The sequence below is a fragment of the Octopus bimaculoides genome, chromosome 11, assembly GCF_046866305.1.
Source record: "Octopus bimaculoides isolate indiv1 chromosome 11, ASM4686630v1, whole genome shotgun sequence".
NCBI classification, from domain to species: domain Eukaryota; kingdom Metazoa; phylum Mollusca; class Cephalopoda; order Octopoda; family Octopodidae; genus Octopus; species Octopus bimaculoides.
In genome coordinates, this window is record NC_142938.1 from 56716000 (window position 1) to 56729848 (window position 13849).

The window sequence follows — 13849 nt, forward strand, 5'->3', positions numbered from 1 at the left end:
CCTAACTGTCACTAGCAAGGTTTCCTTGCTTTGGGCTAGGTATCTCATTAAGCTCTCGAGTCTTCCACACTTATCAGTCCCCTTTCTCAAGTTGCTCTTGTAGCTTGACAAGAATTGAAGGTTTATGATACCTGTGGAGTATCTCCTTCTCCCATTATAATTATTTGTATAGCTTCAAGGAGCTGGAATGGGTCGCCGATTTGTGACGTCCGTGCAAAGCGAGGTGATGAGAATGGCTCCTTAGTACATAACACGGTTGATACAATAAATATAAATAGAACAATGCATATATGTGCCAGAGAGACACAACAGGGTAGAATGTTTAAGAGAAGATTTATTGATATGTTAGCATGTGTGATTGTGTGTGCGTCATACATACAGAATAATAGACAGGCCGTCATAAGAATAAGATGCATGCGTGTGTATGTAAGCATAAACGTATGCGTGTTCAGAATATATAAGGATGGCGATGAAGAAGAGACAGTGAAAGAGTCTGTAGCCATCGAAGTGAGAAGTAAGTTCATAGACACAAGAATTATAAATAACAGTTCGTAGTCAATTCTACACGATAGTTGAAATACCTTATCAAGAGGTTGCGTCGATGATGCAGAGCCGGTTGCAGTACATGTCGTATGTGAAGTTGTGGCTGTGATGCTGCTGCCTGAGTCACTTGGTACAGGAGTTCTCGCAGGTTGCACATTCGCTGTTGATCCATGGTGAAGTAGTTCACGAACAGTGCAGTGTTGGACCATGGCCTGTCAGTCGCGGTTTCTCTTACATATTGACATTTAGGAGAGTGGGCTATATATCATTAGATATACACCTAACTTTCCTATGTTAAATTAGAAGTGAACTGAACGCAGAAACTCCAAACTGATCAACAACGAACAAATATTTATTGTACGGTGGAAAATATAACAGCTTCCAATTGTCCGGTTTTAGAGTAGCCTGAAATGTAGATGTACGGTTCCTCGAGCTGGTGTCGTTGTAGAGACAACTTGGTTCAACCACACTCAAATGGGAGAGCTTGCTTAGACGTCTTGCTTGGTTGCTGTCAGGCTTGGTAAGAGACAGTCTAATAGCGGGAACGCTTCGATGTTGAAACCTACGCATGCGTGGTTAAGGATTCAGCAATGGCGTCGGCCTTTTGGCGCAAATGTGACGTCACTACAATGGCTTCCCTTGAGTGTGAAACACGAAATTTAAAAATTTTGGAGGGACGTCTGAGGCGAGATGGCCATCGAAACCACACAGAAAATGCGGCACAAATATATATATATATCAAACACTCGGTTTTATCTTCACTGTATGAGTGGGACATCCCCTCACGGAAAATAGCAAGAGCCAACCGACTAAGATACCTAGTACCAGGCAACAGGTCGAAACTGGCATCGATGCTCAACCACAGCTCCGCAACTGACCACGACTTCCTGAGTACAAACACTCAAAATCAACACACTCGGTTCTGTCGAATCTGTTAGAGTGGATGTTTTCACTCACGATAAAACAGACAAGAATTACAGCCTGCGACTTTCCAATTGTGTACTCAAAGAACTTGGTATAAAACTCTTACGTGTTCTGACTTTCTTTCTGCTGTGATTTCTCACATACATATAGACGGCCTGAAAAAATGTTCAATAAAAAAAATAAATAAAAAAAAAACTGAAATTGTCCAGTAAAAAACAATAAATCAAACGTAAATAGTTTTTTCCAATTTCTTGGGCCAATGCACCGTCCTGCCAAACCTAGTGACATAAGGTTCGCTAGGGTTCCTTTGCAACGACGAAGGTGGTGTAATCGTTGGTGTGTGTGATTGTGATGGTGCTGATGTTGGTGTATGCATTGGTAAAGGCGTTGACAATGTATGTGGTGATAGTGGTGTGTGCGGCATTTGAAACACGGGCATGTCGTCCACGGGAGTTGAAGGTTTGTCAAGGTACGCTTTTTTCAGACGGTCGACAGACACAATTTCTGTACGACCATTAGCGTCGACCTTGAAAAACTTTGGAGTGCGAGAAAGCACACGATAGGGTCCTTTGTAAGGAGAAACAAGGGGTCCTTTGACAGAATCATCCCTAATAAACACATGAGACCAAGACTCAATGTCTGCTGGCACTCTAAAGGAAGGTGACTGTTGTCTGGGGCCCATAGATGGAAGATTGGAGAAATACTCTCGCAACCGAGTAACATAGGACTCTGGGTGTGGTGGTTGTGATGAGTCTGGTACCACCATCGCACCTGGCAACGTCAACGTGGTGCCGTAAAGAAGCTCCGCCGAGGAGTAACCCAGGTCAGCTTTTACCGCAGTCCGGCATCCAAGGAGGACAACCGGAAGAATTTCAACCCAAAACTGCGGGTTGGGCGAGGCGCGCAAGGCGGCCTTAAGTTGTCGATGAAACCGCTCAACAATCCCATTAGAAGCGGGATGGTAGCTGGTGGTGCGTATACGATGCACCCCCAGGATTCGTGATAGGTCACGAAAAAGCGCGGCCTCAAATTGCCGGCCACGATCTGTGGTCAAACTGACCGGTACTCCGAACCTAGAAACCCACCCAGAAACGAAAGCCTGGGCAACAGTCTCAGAAGTAATATCTGCTATAGGAATGGCTTCTGGCCAACGTGAGAAACGGTCAACACAAGTTAACAGGTATGAGAACCCGCGACACACTGGTAACGGTCCAACCAAATCAAGATGGACGTGACGGAAACGGGTTTCAGGAGAAGGAAATTGTCCAAGAGGGGCACGAACGTGCCTATGGACCTTCGCACTCTGGCACTTCATGCAGGAGCGTGCCCAAGTGGCAATTGATCGCCGCATATTGGGCCAGAAAAACCGAGCAGTGATAAGCTTTACTGTTGCTGAGATGCCCGGATGTGACAAAGAATGAAGGGCATCAAACACAGAACGTTGATGGTTCGTAGGTACTAAAGGCCTAGGAGAACCTGTGGATGTGTCACATAATATAGAGCCCTCAGATGAAGGGAGTGGAAGATAAGCAAATTTACAGTTGCTGAATTTTGACGAAGTCAAATCTAAACTTGACAAAGAAGGTTGCTCCTGTGAAATTGCCAGTAAATCAATTTACGCGGGAGTGGAAATAGAATGCACAGGAAGTCGAGAAAGAGCATCAGCTGGAATGTTCTCTTTCCCTGGCACATGACGAATGTCACCTGTAAATTGTGAGATAAAATCCAGGTGACGAAAAGCACGAGGAGAGAGCTTGTCCGTTTTAGAGGACAGAGCAAAAGTGAGGGGCTTGTGATCAGTATAAATCACAAACTCTCGTCCCTCGAGTTGGTGTTGAAAATGCCGAATCGACAGATAGATCGCCAATAGCTCACGATCAAAAGTACTATACCTGCGTTCGGCAGGCTGTAATTTACAAGAAAAGAAAGCCAAAGTTTTTGTTTGATTGTCTACAGTGTGCTGCAAAACAGCACCGACCGCAGAATCGGAAGCATCCACAGATAAAGAAAGCGGAGCATCAGGAGCAGGATGTGCAAGAACAGGAACGGAGGATAACTCCTGTTTCACAGACTCAAAAGCAGATAACGCCTCATCAGTAAGAGTGAGTCTAGCATCCTTCTTAGAATGGCCTTGCAGTAGCCTCGTTAAAGGAAGTAGTTTGTATGCACACCGGTCAATGAATCTCCTGTAAAAATTGACCATGCCTAAAAAATGGCGCAACTGTCGCAGAGAGGTTGGAAGTGCGATGCGTTGAATTGCATCGACTTTAGCAGGAAGAGGTTTGACCCCATTAGAATCAACCAAATGTCCCAGAAAATTCAGGGATGACTGCCCGAAAAGACACTTGTCGGGATTAATCTTCACATTATAAGCGCGAAGACGCTGAAAACGTTGCGACAAATGGTGGAAATGATTCTCTTCCGTATCACTAGCGATGAGTATATCATCGACATAAGCGAATACAAAATCAAGTCCACGAACGACCTCATCCATAAACCTCTGAAAAGTGCTAGTAGCATTACGCACACCAAAACTCATAAATAGAAATTCAAAACAACCGAAAGGTGTAGTGATGGCTGTTTTAGGGATATCCTCTAGATTTACTGGTATCTGATGATAGGCCCGTACCAGCTCAATCTTAGAGAAAATGGTGCATCCATGCAGGTTCGCCGAGAAATCCTGCAAATTCCTGATGGGATAGCGATCAGCTATCGTCACTGCATTTAGTCTCCGATAGTCCCCCACCGGGCGAAAATCCGAATCCCCTTTACGGGCCAAATGTAGAGGAGATGCCCATGGGCTGGTGGAGGGGCGAATGAGGCCGAGTTGAAGCATGTGCTCAAACTCGGCCTTGACCGTCTTAAGACGATCAGGCGCTAGGCGACGTGGCCGAGAAAAAACCGGAGGACCAGTCGTCGTGATATAATGGAGGGTGGAATGTGCAGGTTTAACCGGCTTGAAAGTAATATCCACCAACTCCGGAAAAGACGCTAAAAGAGAATGAAAAGCGTCCCCAGCAGTGGCAATAAAAAATGCTGGGCTAAGAGGAGAATTGGTAGAGCTCCTTGCCGGCGTGGAAAGGGATGTCGAGTCATCGACAAGCCTTCGACGTCGGACATCTACCAATAATTGAAAATGATTTAAAAAATCCGCACCCAAAATGGGATGTGGAATGTCAGCTATGACAAAAACCCATTGAAAGTCTCTGCGAAGACCAATGTCTAAACGTAGAGAAAGCTGACCAAAAGTAGGAATCGGAGATGAATCAACAGCGTGCAAAACGATTTCAGAACGGCGAGGTTTGTCGACTGTTAGACGAAGCGGCCAAATACTACAACAGGAACCAGTGTCAACCATGAAGAATTTCTTCGACACTTGGTCCTGGACGAATATTGCACGATTAAAAACAGGTTGGGTGGAGGAAAGGGACGTGCGCACTTTCTCCTCTACTCGTTTCCCGACGCCTTGAACGAACAAGGCTGAATACATTTTGTCGCCTTGTTCGAAAAGTTTGCATGGTACCAACACAGACCTTGCTTCTTCCAGGTAGCTCCCCGATCTCGAGAAAATTTTCGAGACCGGGAAACGCTACGAGATTGGGAACCACCACGAGATCTCGAGAAACAGAGGTTATTTACGGTGCGAGTGAGCTCCTGAATGCTACGTAGCAAATCCTCATTGGTCACTGAAGAGGACTGCCTTGCAGGATCTGCGGAAACAGTACGTGGTGTGTCCGTGGAGGACTCAGAGCAATTTGAAACAAGTCGAGAAGGGTTCACTGAAAATTCCATGACCCTATTGGCCATGGTGGCCACTTGATCTAGTGAGTTCGAGTCCGAAACCGTTGCCAATATTGTCTGGACTTGCGACGGTAACCGTGTAAAGAATATCTTTCTAAGAAGTGGCCCGTCTGTTGATTCACCGCTGAGACCGCGTAGATGAGTTAAAAACTCCGTTGGAGTTCTATCGCCTAGTTGTTCATCCGCCATCAGCTCATGAAACTTGCTGGTGGCAGATCTGGCAGTCCTTCGCAATATCTCAGTCTTGACCTCATCGTAGGTCGCGTCATCTTTCGGAGTCGTGATAAAATCCTTCGACACTTTTAGAAGCGACGAAGGCAAATTGCATAGCATTAAAGATAGCCTCCGAGTGGGCGAGACATCATGTGCCCGAAAAAAATTCTCTAACTGACCAAAAAATACGTCAGTCTCTCCGGCGACTGAAGGCAGGCTTGGCAACACACACATATCGGTAAATGATTCCGTCGAAGGTAAAATAGGAAGAAACAATAACGAAAAACGTGTAAAATATGCAAAAGGCCAAAAAAAATTTCACCGCAAATGGAAAAGGAACACTATTTTTTTTCTGTACCTTTCTGTTTTCCTCTGTAATGTATGTGCACAATAAGAACCAAAATGGAAAAGGAAAGAAGAAAAAGAAATATTCGCTAAAAAAAAAAAAAAAACAATGTGGTTGCCTTCTGTATTTTTTTTTTTTTGTATTGTTTTCCTTTTTTTTTTTTTGTAGTGTGTTTAGTTGTGAGCTTGTACTGTATGCGGGAAAAAAAATTTTTTCTTTTTTTTTTTTTTGAAAACCCACCTTGACGTGCTGAAAGAAAATGAAAAATAATAGTCAGAAAGAAAGAAAAAAAAAACGTGTGTGTCAGCTTGGCACAATGTGAGTTCGTATAGTCGGAAATGCTATAGAGTCAATATCTCACTGTGAAATTGTTCAAAAAGTCGTTATGATGATGATGATGACGGCGGCCGGAAACTCGTGTTGCTCATACCAATGATGATGCTGATCAGTCCAGATCGTCGTGGCTGCAGTCGTTCCTTAGTCGGGGTCACCACTTTAGGAGAGTGGGTTATATATCATTAGATATACACCTAACTTTCCTATGTTAAATTAGAAGTGAACTGAACACAGAAACTCGAAACCGATCAACAACAAATATTTATTGTACGGTGGAAAATATAACAGCTTCCAATTGTCCGGTTTTAGAGTAGCCTGAAATGTAGATGTACGGTTCCTCGAGCTGGTGTCGTTGTAGAGACAACTTGGTTCAACCACACTCAAATGGGAGAGCTTGCTTAGACGTCTTGCTTGGTCGCTGTCAGGCTTGGTAAGAGACCGAATAATAGCGGGAACGCTTCGATGTTGAAACCCACGCATGCGTGGTTAAGGATTCAGCAATGGCGTCGGCCTTTTGGCGCTAATGTGACGTCACTACAGACATGCGTCGATCGTTTCTCTCGTTGGCCTGAAGCCATTCCAATAGTGGACATTTCCGCTGAGTCAGTTGCTCGAACTTTCGTTTCTAACTGGATTACTCGCTTTAGTGTCCCAGCTAAAATAACCACTGATCGTGGTCGCCAGTTCGAAGCTTCCTTATTTCGTGAATTGTCGCAAATCCTAGGCGTTCATCACATTCGTACGACTAGCTACCAACCAGCTTCCAACGGGATGGTCGAACGTTTTCACAGACAACTGAAGGCGCGTAGACAACTCTACGCGCCACCCCTGATCCACAGCCTTGGACAGAATTCTTGCCTATCGTTCTTCTTGGTTGTCGCACTGCTGTTAAAACAGTCTTAGGTTTCTCCTCTGCTGAAGTCCTTTACGGTACCATCCTGGCACTCCCTGGTACAATGTTGGCGCCAGACAATTCATCGCATCCTGACACAACGTCGTATATCACCAGACTTTGCTCGTATTTTCCACCCATGCATCTGCGTGACCAGTCTATTCCCTCTCACGTCCCACCGTGTCAGTCGACATCCCAGCCACTAAATGGAGGGCTGGGCATGCCGTGGCTTTGATATGCAGACAGGTGCTGAGGTTGCAACATCTCCAGTGCTTCCTAAACGGTGAGCAGGTGTGGTACAACAACCTGTCTCCGATCTAGTTACAAATAAAACTTATCTAATAGTAATGAATATGTAAATTATTTTTATTCATTTAAAAGTTAGAAACACCGAAAGTGACCATAATCTTTGCAGGCAGATCCTCACCTTGCGTGATTGCAATCTGAGGAAGAAAAACTGAGTGAAATGATTCTTGTGAGACCTGAGTGTGTGCATAGGTTGTTGTTGTGCAACAGAAGAAGCAAAGAGAGAACGATACTTTTATGAGCTTATGGTTGAAGCATGTTGCTGAGTAAATCATTACCATTTCATTGAATGAACTTTCGTTGAATGCAATCGGAATGTCTTTGCATGCAACACTATTTCTTAACATGGTAACACTTTCTCTTGTAGTTTTCTCTGGAAATTCATATAGTGTTAGATCTTAGACTATATTAATGCACTTTTGTCGATATATTATACGTAGGAGAAGAGAAAATATTGTGAAATCTAGCATTTGTAATAGACAAGTGTTTTATTGCTATGTAATAAACAAGTGTTTTATTGATGTAGCCACTGTCATTGTTTTATTTGAAAGAGGTGAGGCCCCAAATGAACAATAGTTACAATTTTCTCATTGTTCAAGGAAGCAATGATATTTGACGTGATGTGTTTACTTCCGATACAAGATGGGATTGTTCCAAGGAAATTTAGGTAGCACCAACCAATCCTCAATTATAGATTACCACTAACCAACTATTGAGAGTATATTCTCGATTTTCTTTCACTTTGGTCGAGAGAAGAAATGGGCTTAAATTGTTGATGTAAGCATCAAGCGAGTGAAAGTAAAGAGTAAAAAGAAGTGTAATAAAGCGAAATTGTTGAGTGTAAAATGATAAGCGAATCAGTTCTGTTTCGTAAGAAACTGAAATGGAGCCATTTCTTTTTGAGGTTGGGTAGGGACTCCGTGAAGTAGTTTTCTTTATTTCTGTTATTGAGGAAGACTAGAAATGATGATGATGATGATGATGATAACACAGGAAAAATACAATGTGGAGTCATAGAAGTCGTGTAAACAATTAAATCAAAAACAATCGAATATAACAACAAAATTCCCCAAAAGAGGGAGACCTCTTAGGATTGCTTGTGAAAGCCCCACGAGTCCACAACAGTCCTGATCACCAAGGTAAGTGCCTTTTTAGGAGAGTGGGTTATATATCTTTAGATATACACCTAACTCTCCTACATTAAATTGGAAGAGAACCGAACGCAGAAACTCCAAACTGATCAACAACAACAAATATTTATTGTTCGGTGGAAAAGGTAAACAGCTTCTAATTGTCCGGTTTTAGAGTAGCCTGAAATGTAGATGTACGGTTCTTCGTGCTGGTGTCGTTATAGAGACAACTTGATTCAACCACACTCAAATGGGAGAGCTTGCTTAGACGTCTTGCTTGGTCGCTGTCTGCCTTGGTAAGAGACCGAATAATAGCGGGAATGCTTCGATGTTGAAACCCACGCATGCCAGTAATGGCGCCTGCCTTTTGGCGCCAATATGACGTCACTACACCTTTCCACTTTGTTTACAGGCGCATGCTTAGAGTAGGCCCACTCACTCGGACCATTCTTGCGACGTTCACCCACCTTTTAACAAAATTGCTGGGGGGAAGAACTTTCCTCTCCAACATAACTTTCCTTTTCAAGTGAAAAGGTGGGTTTATGTCGAACACCTACTGTTCGACATAAACCCACAAGTCAGAAATACTCGGGCATTGGACGAGAGCGTGCAGAACGGTTTCGTCGCCCTACACGCGTCTCGAGCAAACCCGGCTGACTGCACTTCCGTGGCTGTAGAGTTTATCTCGAACAAGCAGCTCCCCCACCTAGTAGCACTGCCAGGCCAAGACTTTCTGGAAATTATCCATAGGCCCCAGCCCGAAAAGTCTCCGGAACAGACCAGTCAGCTCATTCTTGTCTACGCCCAGAATCTCTCGAGAACGCCGTCGCACTTACCCGCCACTAACCCTCTATAGAAATCCATAATGGAACTTCCACCGACAGCATTACCTAAGTGGCAGAGGAGTGTGAGCGCTTGACGACATTCAAAGAAATAAGCTGTGAGTCAAGGTAGAAAATGCTAAAATAATTTTATAAAAACATTTCAGTACCGGTTTCAGTCACTGAGACTTCTTCAACTGTAAGCATGGAACACAATTAAATTTTGGAAAAATTAAATGAAAAGATTTTAAAAGAATATTTGCATAGTATTCAAATACAAAAGGCATTTTCCTTGTTTCTGCCTGTCTCTGTCTTTCTTGTTTACTCTTGTGGGTTCGAGGTCGTTGCGAATTCTTGGCAGAGAAGAAGAAGAAAAAGAAGAATGCAAGAGTGCTATGATAGTAGTAGGATGTTAAATGGTCAAGTACCCAAAGTGACTTGTTGTGGATGGTAGTAGTGATTGAATTCTTGAGATATCTCTTTTGAATGTATTGTTTATAATATTTGCGTAGGTGTTATTCGAAACAGCAGTAGTAGTAAAGTAAGGAAAGCGGTGGAGGAGAAGAAGAAGAAAGAGAAAGAGTAGTAAATAAAATTTCTAAAATGTTTTTGCTACCCTGTGATTTATTAATAATGATAAAATGTTTTTTTGGCTAATTTCTGAAAGAAAATCGGCATTTTTTTAATATTTGTTGCCGATAAGGTAAACCGTACATGCGCGGTAATTTTTGAAAAATTAAGCATATCAGCACAAGTCATGTTTTCTATGTAGTGCCTCGTGTTTATATATTAATCTAGGTTGTTCCGCTGACGATAGCTGACCTTGCAAAATATTTTATTTTGCTAAAATAGCTTGAAACCTGGTTCGGAAAATAGATTGGTAAATATGATTGTTTTTCATTCCCTTTCAAAATTATCTCTAATTGTGGTATAGAGTTTTTGGCTGCTCTTTCTGGCGAGTTAGATGTCCTATTATAGGCATCTCTGTTTTTAAATGAATAATAAATAGTCTATTGACTAATTTTTTCTTCTCGCTTGACCACTGGTAGTAAATAAAATTTCTAAATTTTTTTGCTACCCTGTGATTTATTATATATATATATATATATATATATATATATATATATAATAAGGTAGACAATGGAAACAAATATAATCCTCCTTTATTTATTTATCCATATGAATAAATAATTTTCCGACATATGTTTCTGCTTAATTACTAAGAATATATAAATAAATAATGGATTATTATATCTGTTTCCATTGTCTACCTTATCACATTTTCTCGGGACCTACTACATTAAGTATTTTAACTTGAATTAATACTATGTGGGGTCAGAACAAAATTTGACTGAATTGATATCTATCTGGACCTGTCTTCCTACTTTGTTATATATATATATATATATATATATATATATATATATATATATATATATATATATATATATATTTAAAGAATGGAGTAAACGCATATTATAACTGCATACTTTTATTCCGACATATGCTTCGAAGATTTACAATTTATGCGATCCATAGGAATCGGCGATGTTAAAAATGTAAATTTCTTCAAAAAAAAAAAAAAAAAATTTATATATATGTATGTATACACACATACATATATATATATATATATATATATATATATATATATATATATATATATATATATATATTAGTAAATGGAGTAAAACGCATATTTTAAATACTTTTATTTCTATATATATATATATATACACACATATATCCATATACACATATATATACACACCTACACATACATAAATCTGTACACACATGTATATATACACAAACATACATCCACATATATGTATAAACATGGACACATACTCACATTTATATACACCCCTTAGTACGTATATACACACGGTAGTTGTGTGGTGATTGATATTAAAGCAGTGCTATATGTATAGGAAAATGATGCTTATATTAATTAGTAAGATATAAAATGATTGACAATTAATAAAGGTAATGGGTGGTCTATTAATCTACAGAGATAGATTATGTTGTTAAGTTAGATGTAAATGAAAGGGGCAAGAAGAAGGGGTTGAAGGAGTAAACATTACTTGTAAAGACTAATTTAATATTATAACCAAAGTTTACTTCGGTAATCACGTTTTATATCTTTTGGTGCAAGGGTTTTCCAATAAATGAAATAGAATGTTATATTGTTCAGTAATTTATACGTCAGAGAGGAGAATATTTAAATGTTTTGGATTCATCTTACGATGAACGTAAACAAGTGAACTAGGATTGTTTTCAGAATTTTAGATGTGTCTAAGAAAGTTAGCTGAATAGTCTGCCTTTGCCGGGTAATTTTCACAGTAGAATGCCTTGACGGAATTTCGGAACAGCACATCCACATAATTGGATTTTCTCCCTTTCGACGGGGATTTTTCAAATTTGTTTTCCCCCACGCTCTTGCAAATGATAGGGGCAAGCCTTTAATGAAAATAAAATTTTGGAAATCGACGACACCGTTACAATCCTCACTTCGGATCTTTTTTAAAACGGGGGCCACATTTTTCATTAACGAAACACTTTGAAACTTGGAACACTGGTAGAATGTGTCATATAAAACATCTTTTTCTCTTAGTCTTCTTAAAAAAAAAAGAAATCCCTAAGTTATTCCATGTTAAAGTTGTCGTATTTCTGTAATTTCAACCAATCACTGACGTCCATTCAGCCGATAACATAAACAAACGATTCTGAAACAATTCTATCGGTGATAGGGTTAGGGTAAAACAGCAAATTTAAAAAGAAAAAAGCAAATAAAACGAAGAAGAAAAAAAGAAAATGAAAAAAGCAAATAAAACGAAGCTATGGCTTAATCAGCCAAAGGAGTAAATATAAACAACTGAATACTTGTCAGTGATTGATTGAAATTATCGAAATAAGACAATTTTTTACATGAAATAAATTCGAATACAAAAATATTTTTCTGTTCTATAACACAAAATAGATAAGTATACGAAGTTTGAAAGTCTTTCGGTACCAAAAACACTACGTAAAACATTAATGAAAAATGTGGCCCCCGTTTTAAAAAAGATCCCTCACTTCCTTTATTTTCAAACAGAAATTGAAGCGTAATTGAAAAGCAATAGTGAATTTAAAAAAAAATATTTTCATTACTACCCATAGATCCTAAAATTCCGACATTTTTTACAAATTTTTTTTTGGATAACAGTTTTAAAATACGAACAGTCTGAATCTGCAATATATTTCTATTTATAATTTCAAAATAATTTTCAGACAAAAAGGTGTTCATCCCACGACCACCTGATATTTTCCACATTTCTTTGTCACTCTGACGTGTATTGATGGTTTTCAATATTTTCTCCCCTTAAACATTTTACTGGCTTCGTTTCTTGCGAGCTTACGCATGTCCTCAACAGTCACGGCCCATGTTTCACTGCTATGTAGCATGGCTGTTCGTACGCATGCGTCATACAGTTTGCCTTTTACTCTGAGTGAGAGGCCCTTTGTTCCCAGCAGAGGTAAGAGCTCTCTGAACTTTTCCCAGGCTATTCTTATTCTAACAGCTACACTTTCAGCGCACCCTCCCCTGCTACAAACTTGGTTATCTTTGTAGCGGAAGCTATCAACTACTTCTAGTCTTTTCTCCCTGGAGTGTGGCAAAGGTTATTTTCTGCACATTTTCAGTGTTTATTGCTCCTGAGCATCTGCCACATACAAAACTATCTTGCTAGCTAGCCTTCCTTTGATATTGCTGCACCTCTTATGTGTCCATAGCTTACACTGGGTACATCTGATGGAGTTTCTATCATTATCATTTAACTTGTTTTCCATGCTGGCATGGGATGATTTGACAGGATCTGACAAGCAGCAGAGCAGAGCTGCGTCAGCTTTGGTGTGGTTTCCATGTCAATGCCCTTTCTAATGCCAACCACTTTAGTGTGTACTGGGCGACATTTTTCATGCACTGTAAATTGCAGCAAATTAAAGAAAGGAAAAGGAAAAGGAAAATGCTCCTTTGATGAAGTAGGAAAGTATGAGAGGAGTTGGCTTTGTCAGATGTTGAAGGCTAAAATATGAAAGAGGGACAAGCACATGAATCTTGCCATAGATGAGATATATAGTTACCATACATTATGTGATGGTGGGTGAGAGTAGTTGAAAGGGAGATAAAGATCATGGTGACAGGTTACGAGAGCATGCACACAAGGTACAAGGTGAGTAGGAGGGAGAATAAAAACTGTGCATCAGGAGGAGAGTGACAGATGGTCAAATGTGGATGTAATGAATGAAGAAAAAGGGTGGAGGTGTGGTAGAAGGTAAACAGCAGGATGAAGGAGGAAGTGACAAGCAGTGGCACAGGAGTGGAGAGCTGCAGTATCACACATCAATGGATCAGAAAGTAGGAAGACAATGTGCTTGATGAACAGTCTGCTTTAACTTGGTTACGTTAATAAAACATCTGTAGTGGTTGATATAAAAAAATGTTGTTGCTATTTCTAGCAGCCTCATGGACCATGTAAAGGCTGCTTTGTGTTGT

The 13849-nt window shown here is 40.4% G+C and overlaps 1 protein-coding gene across 1 annotated transcript; it reads right to left on the reverse strand.

Moving 5' to 3' along the window:
- Positions 1-4914: 4914 nt before the first annotated feature.
- Positions 4915-5601, reverse strand: LOC149133355 (uncharacterized). The gene has a single exon (XM_089360623.1). It carries the CDS (start codon positions 5599-5601, stop codon positions 4915-4917), a length of 687 nt encoding a protein of 228 aa, XP_089216749.1.
- Positions 5602-13849: the final 8248 nt, after the last annotated feature.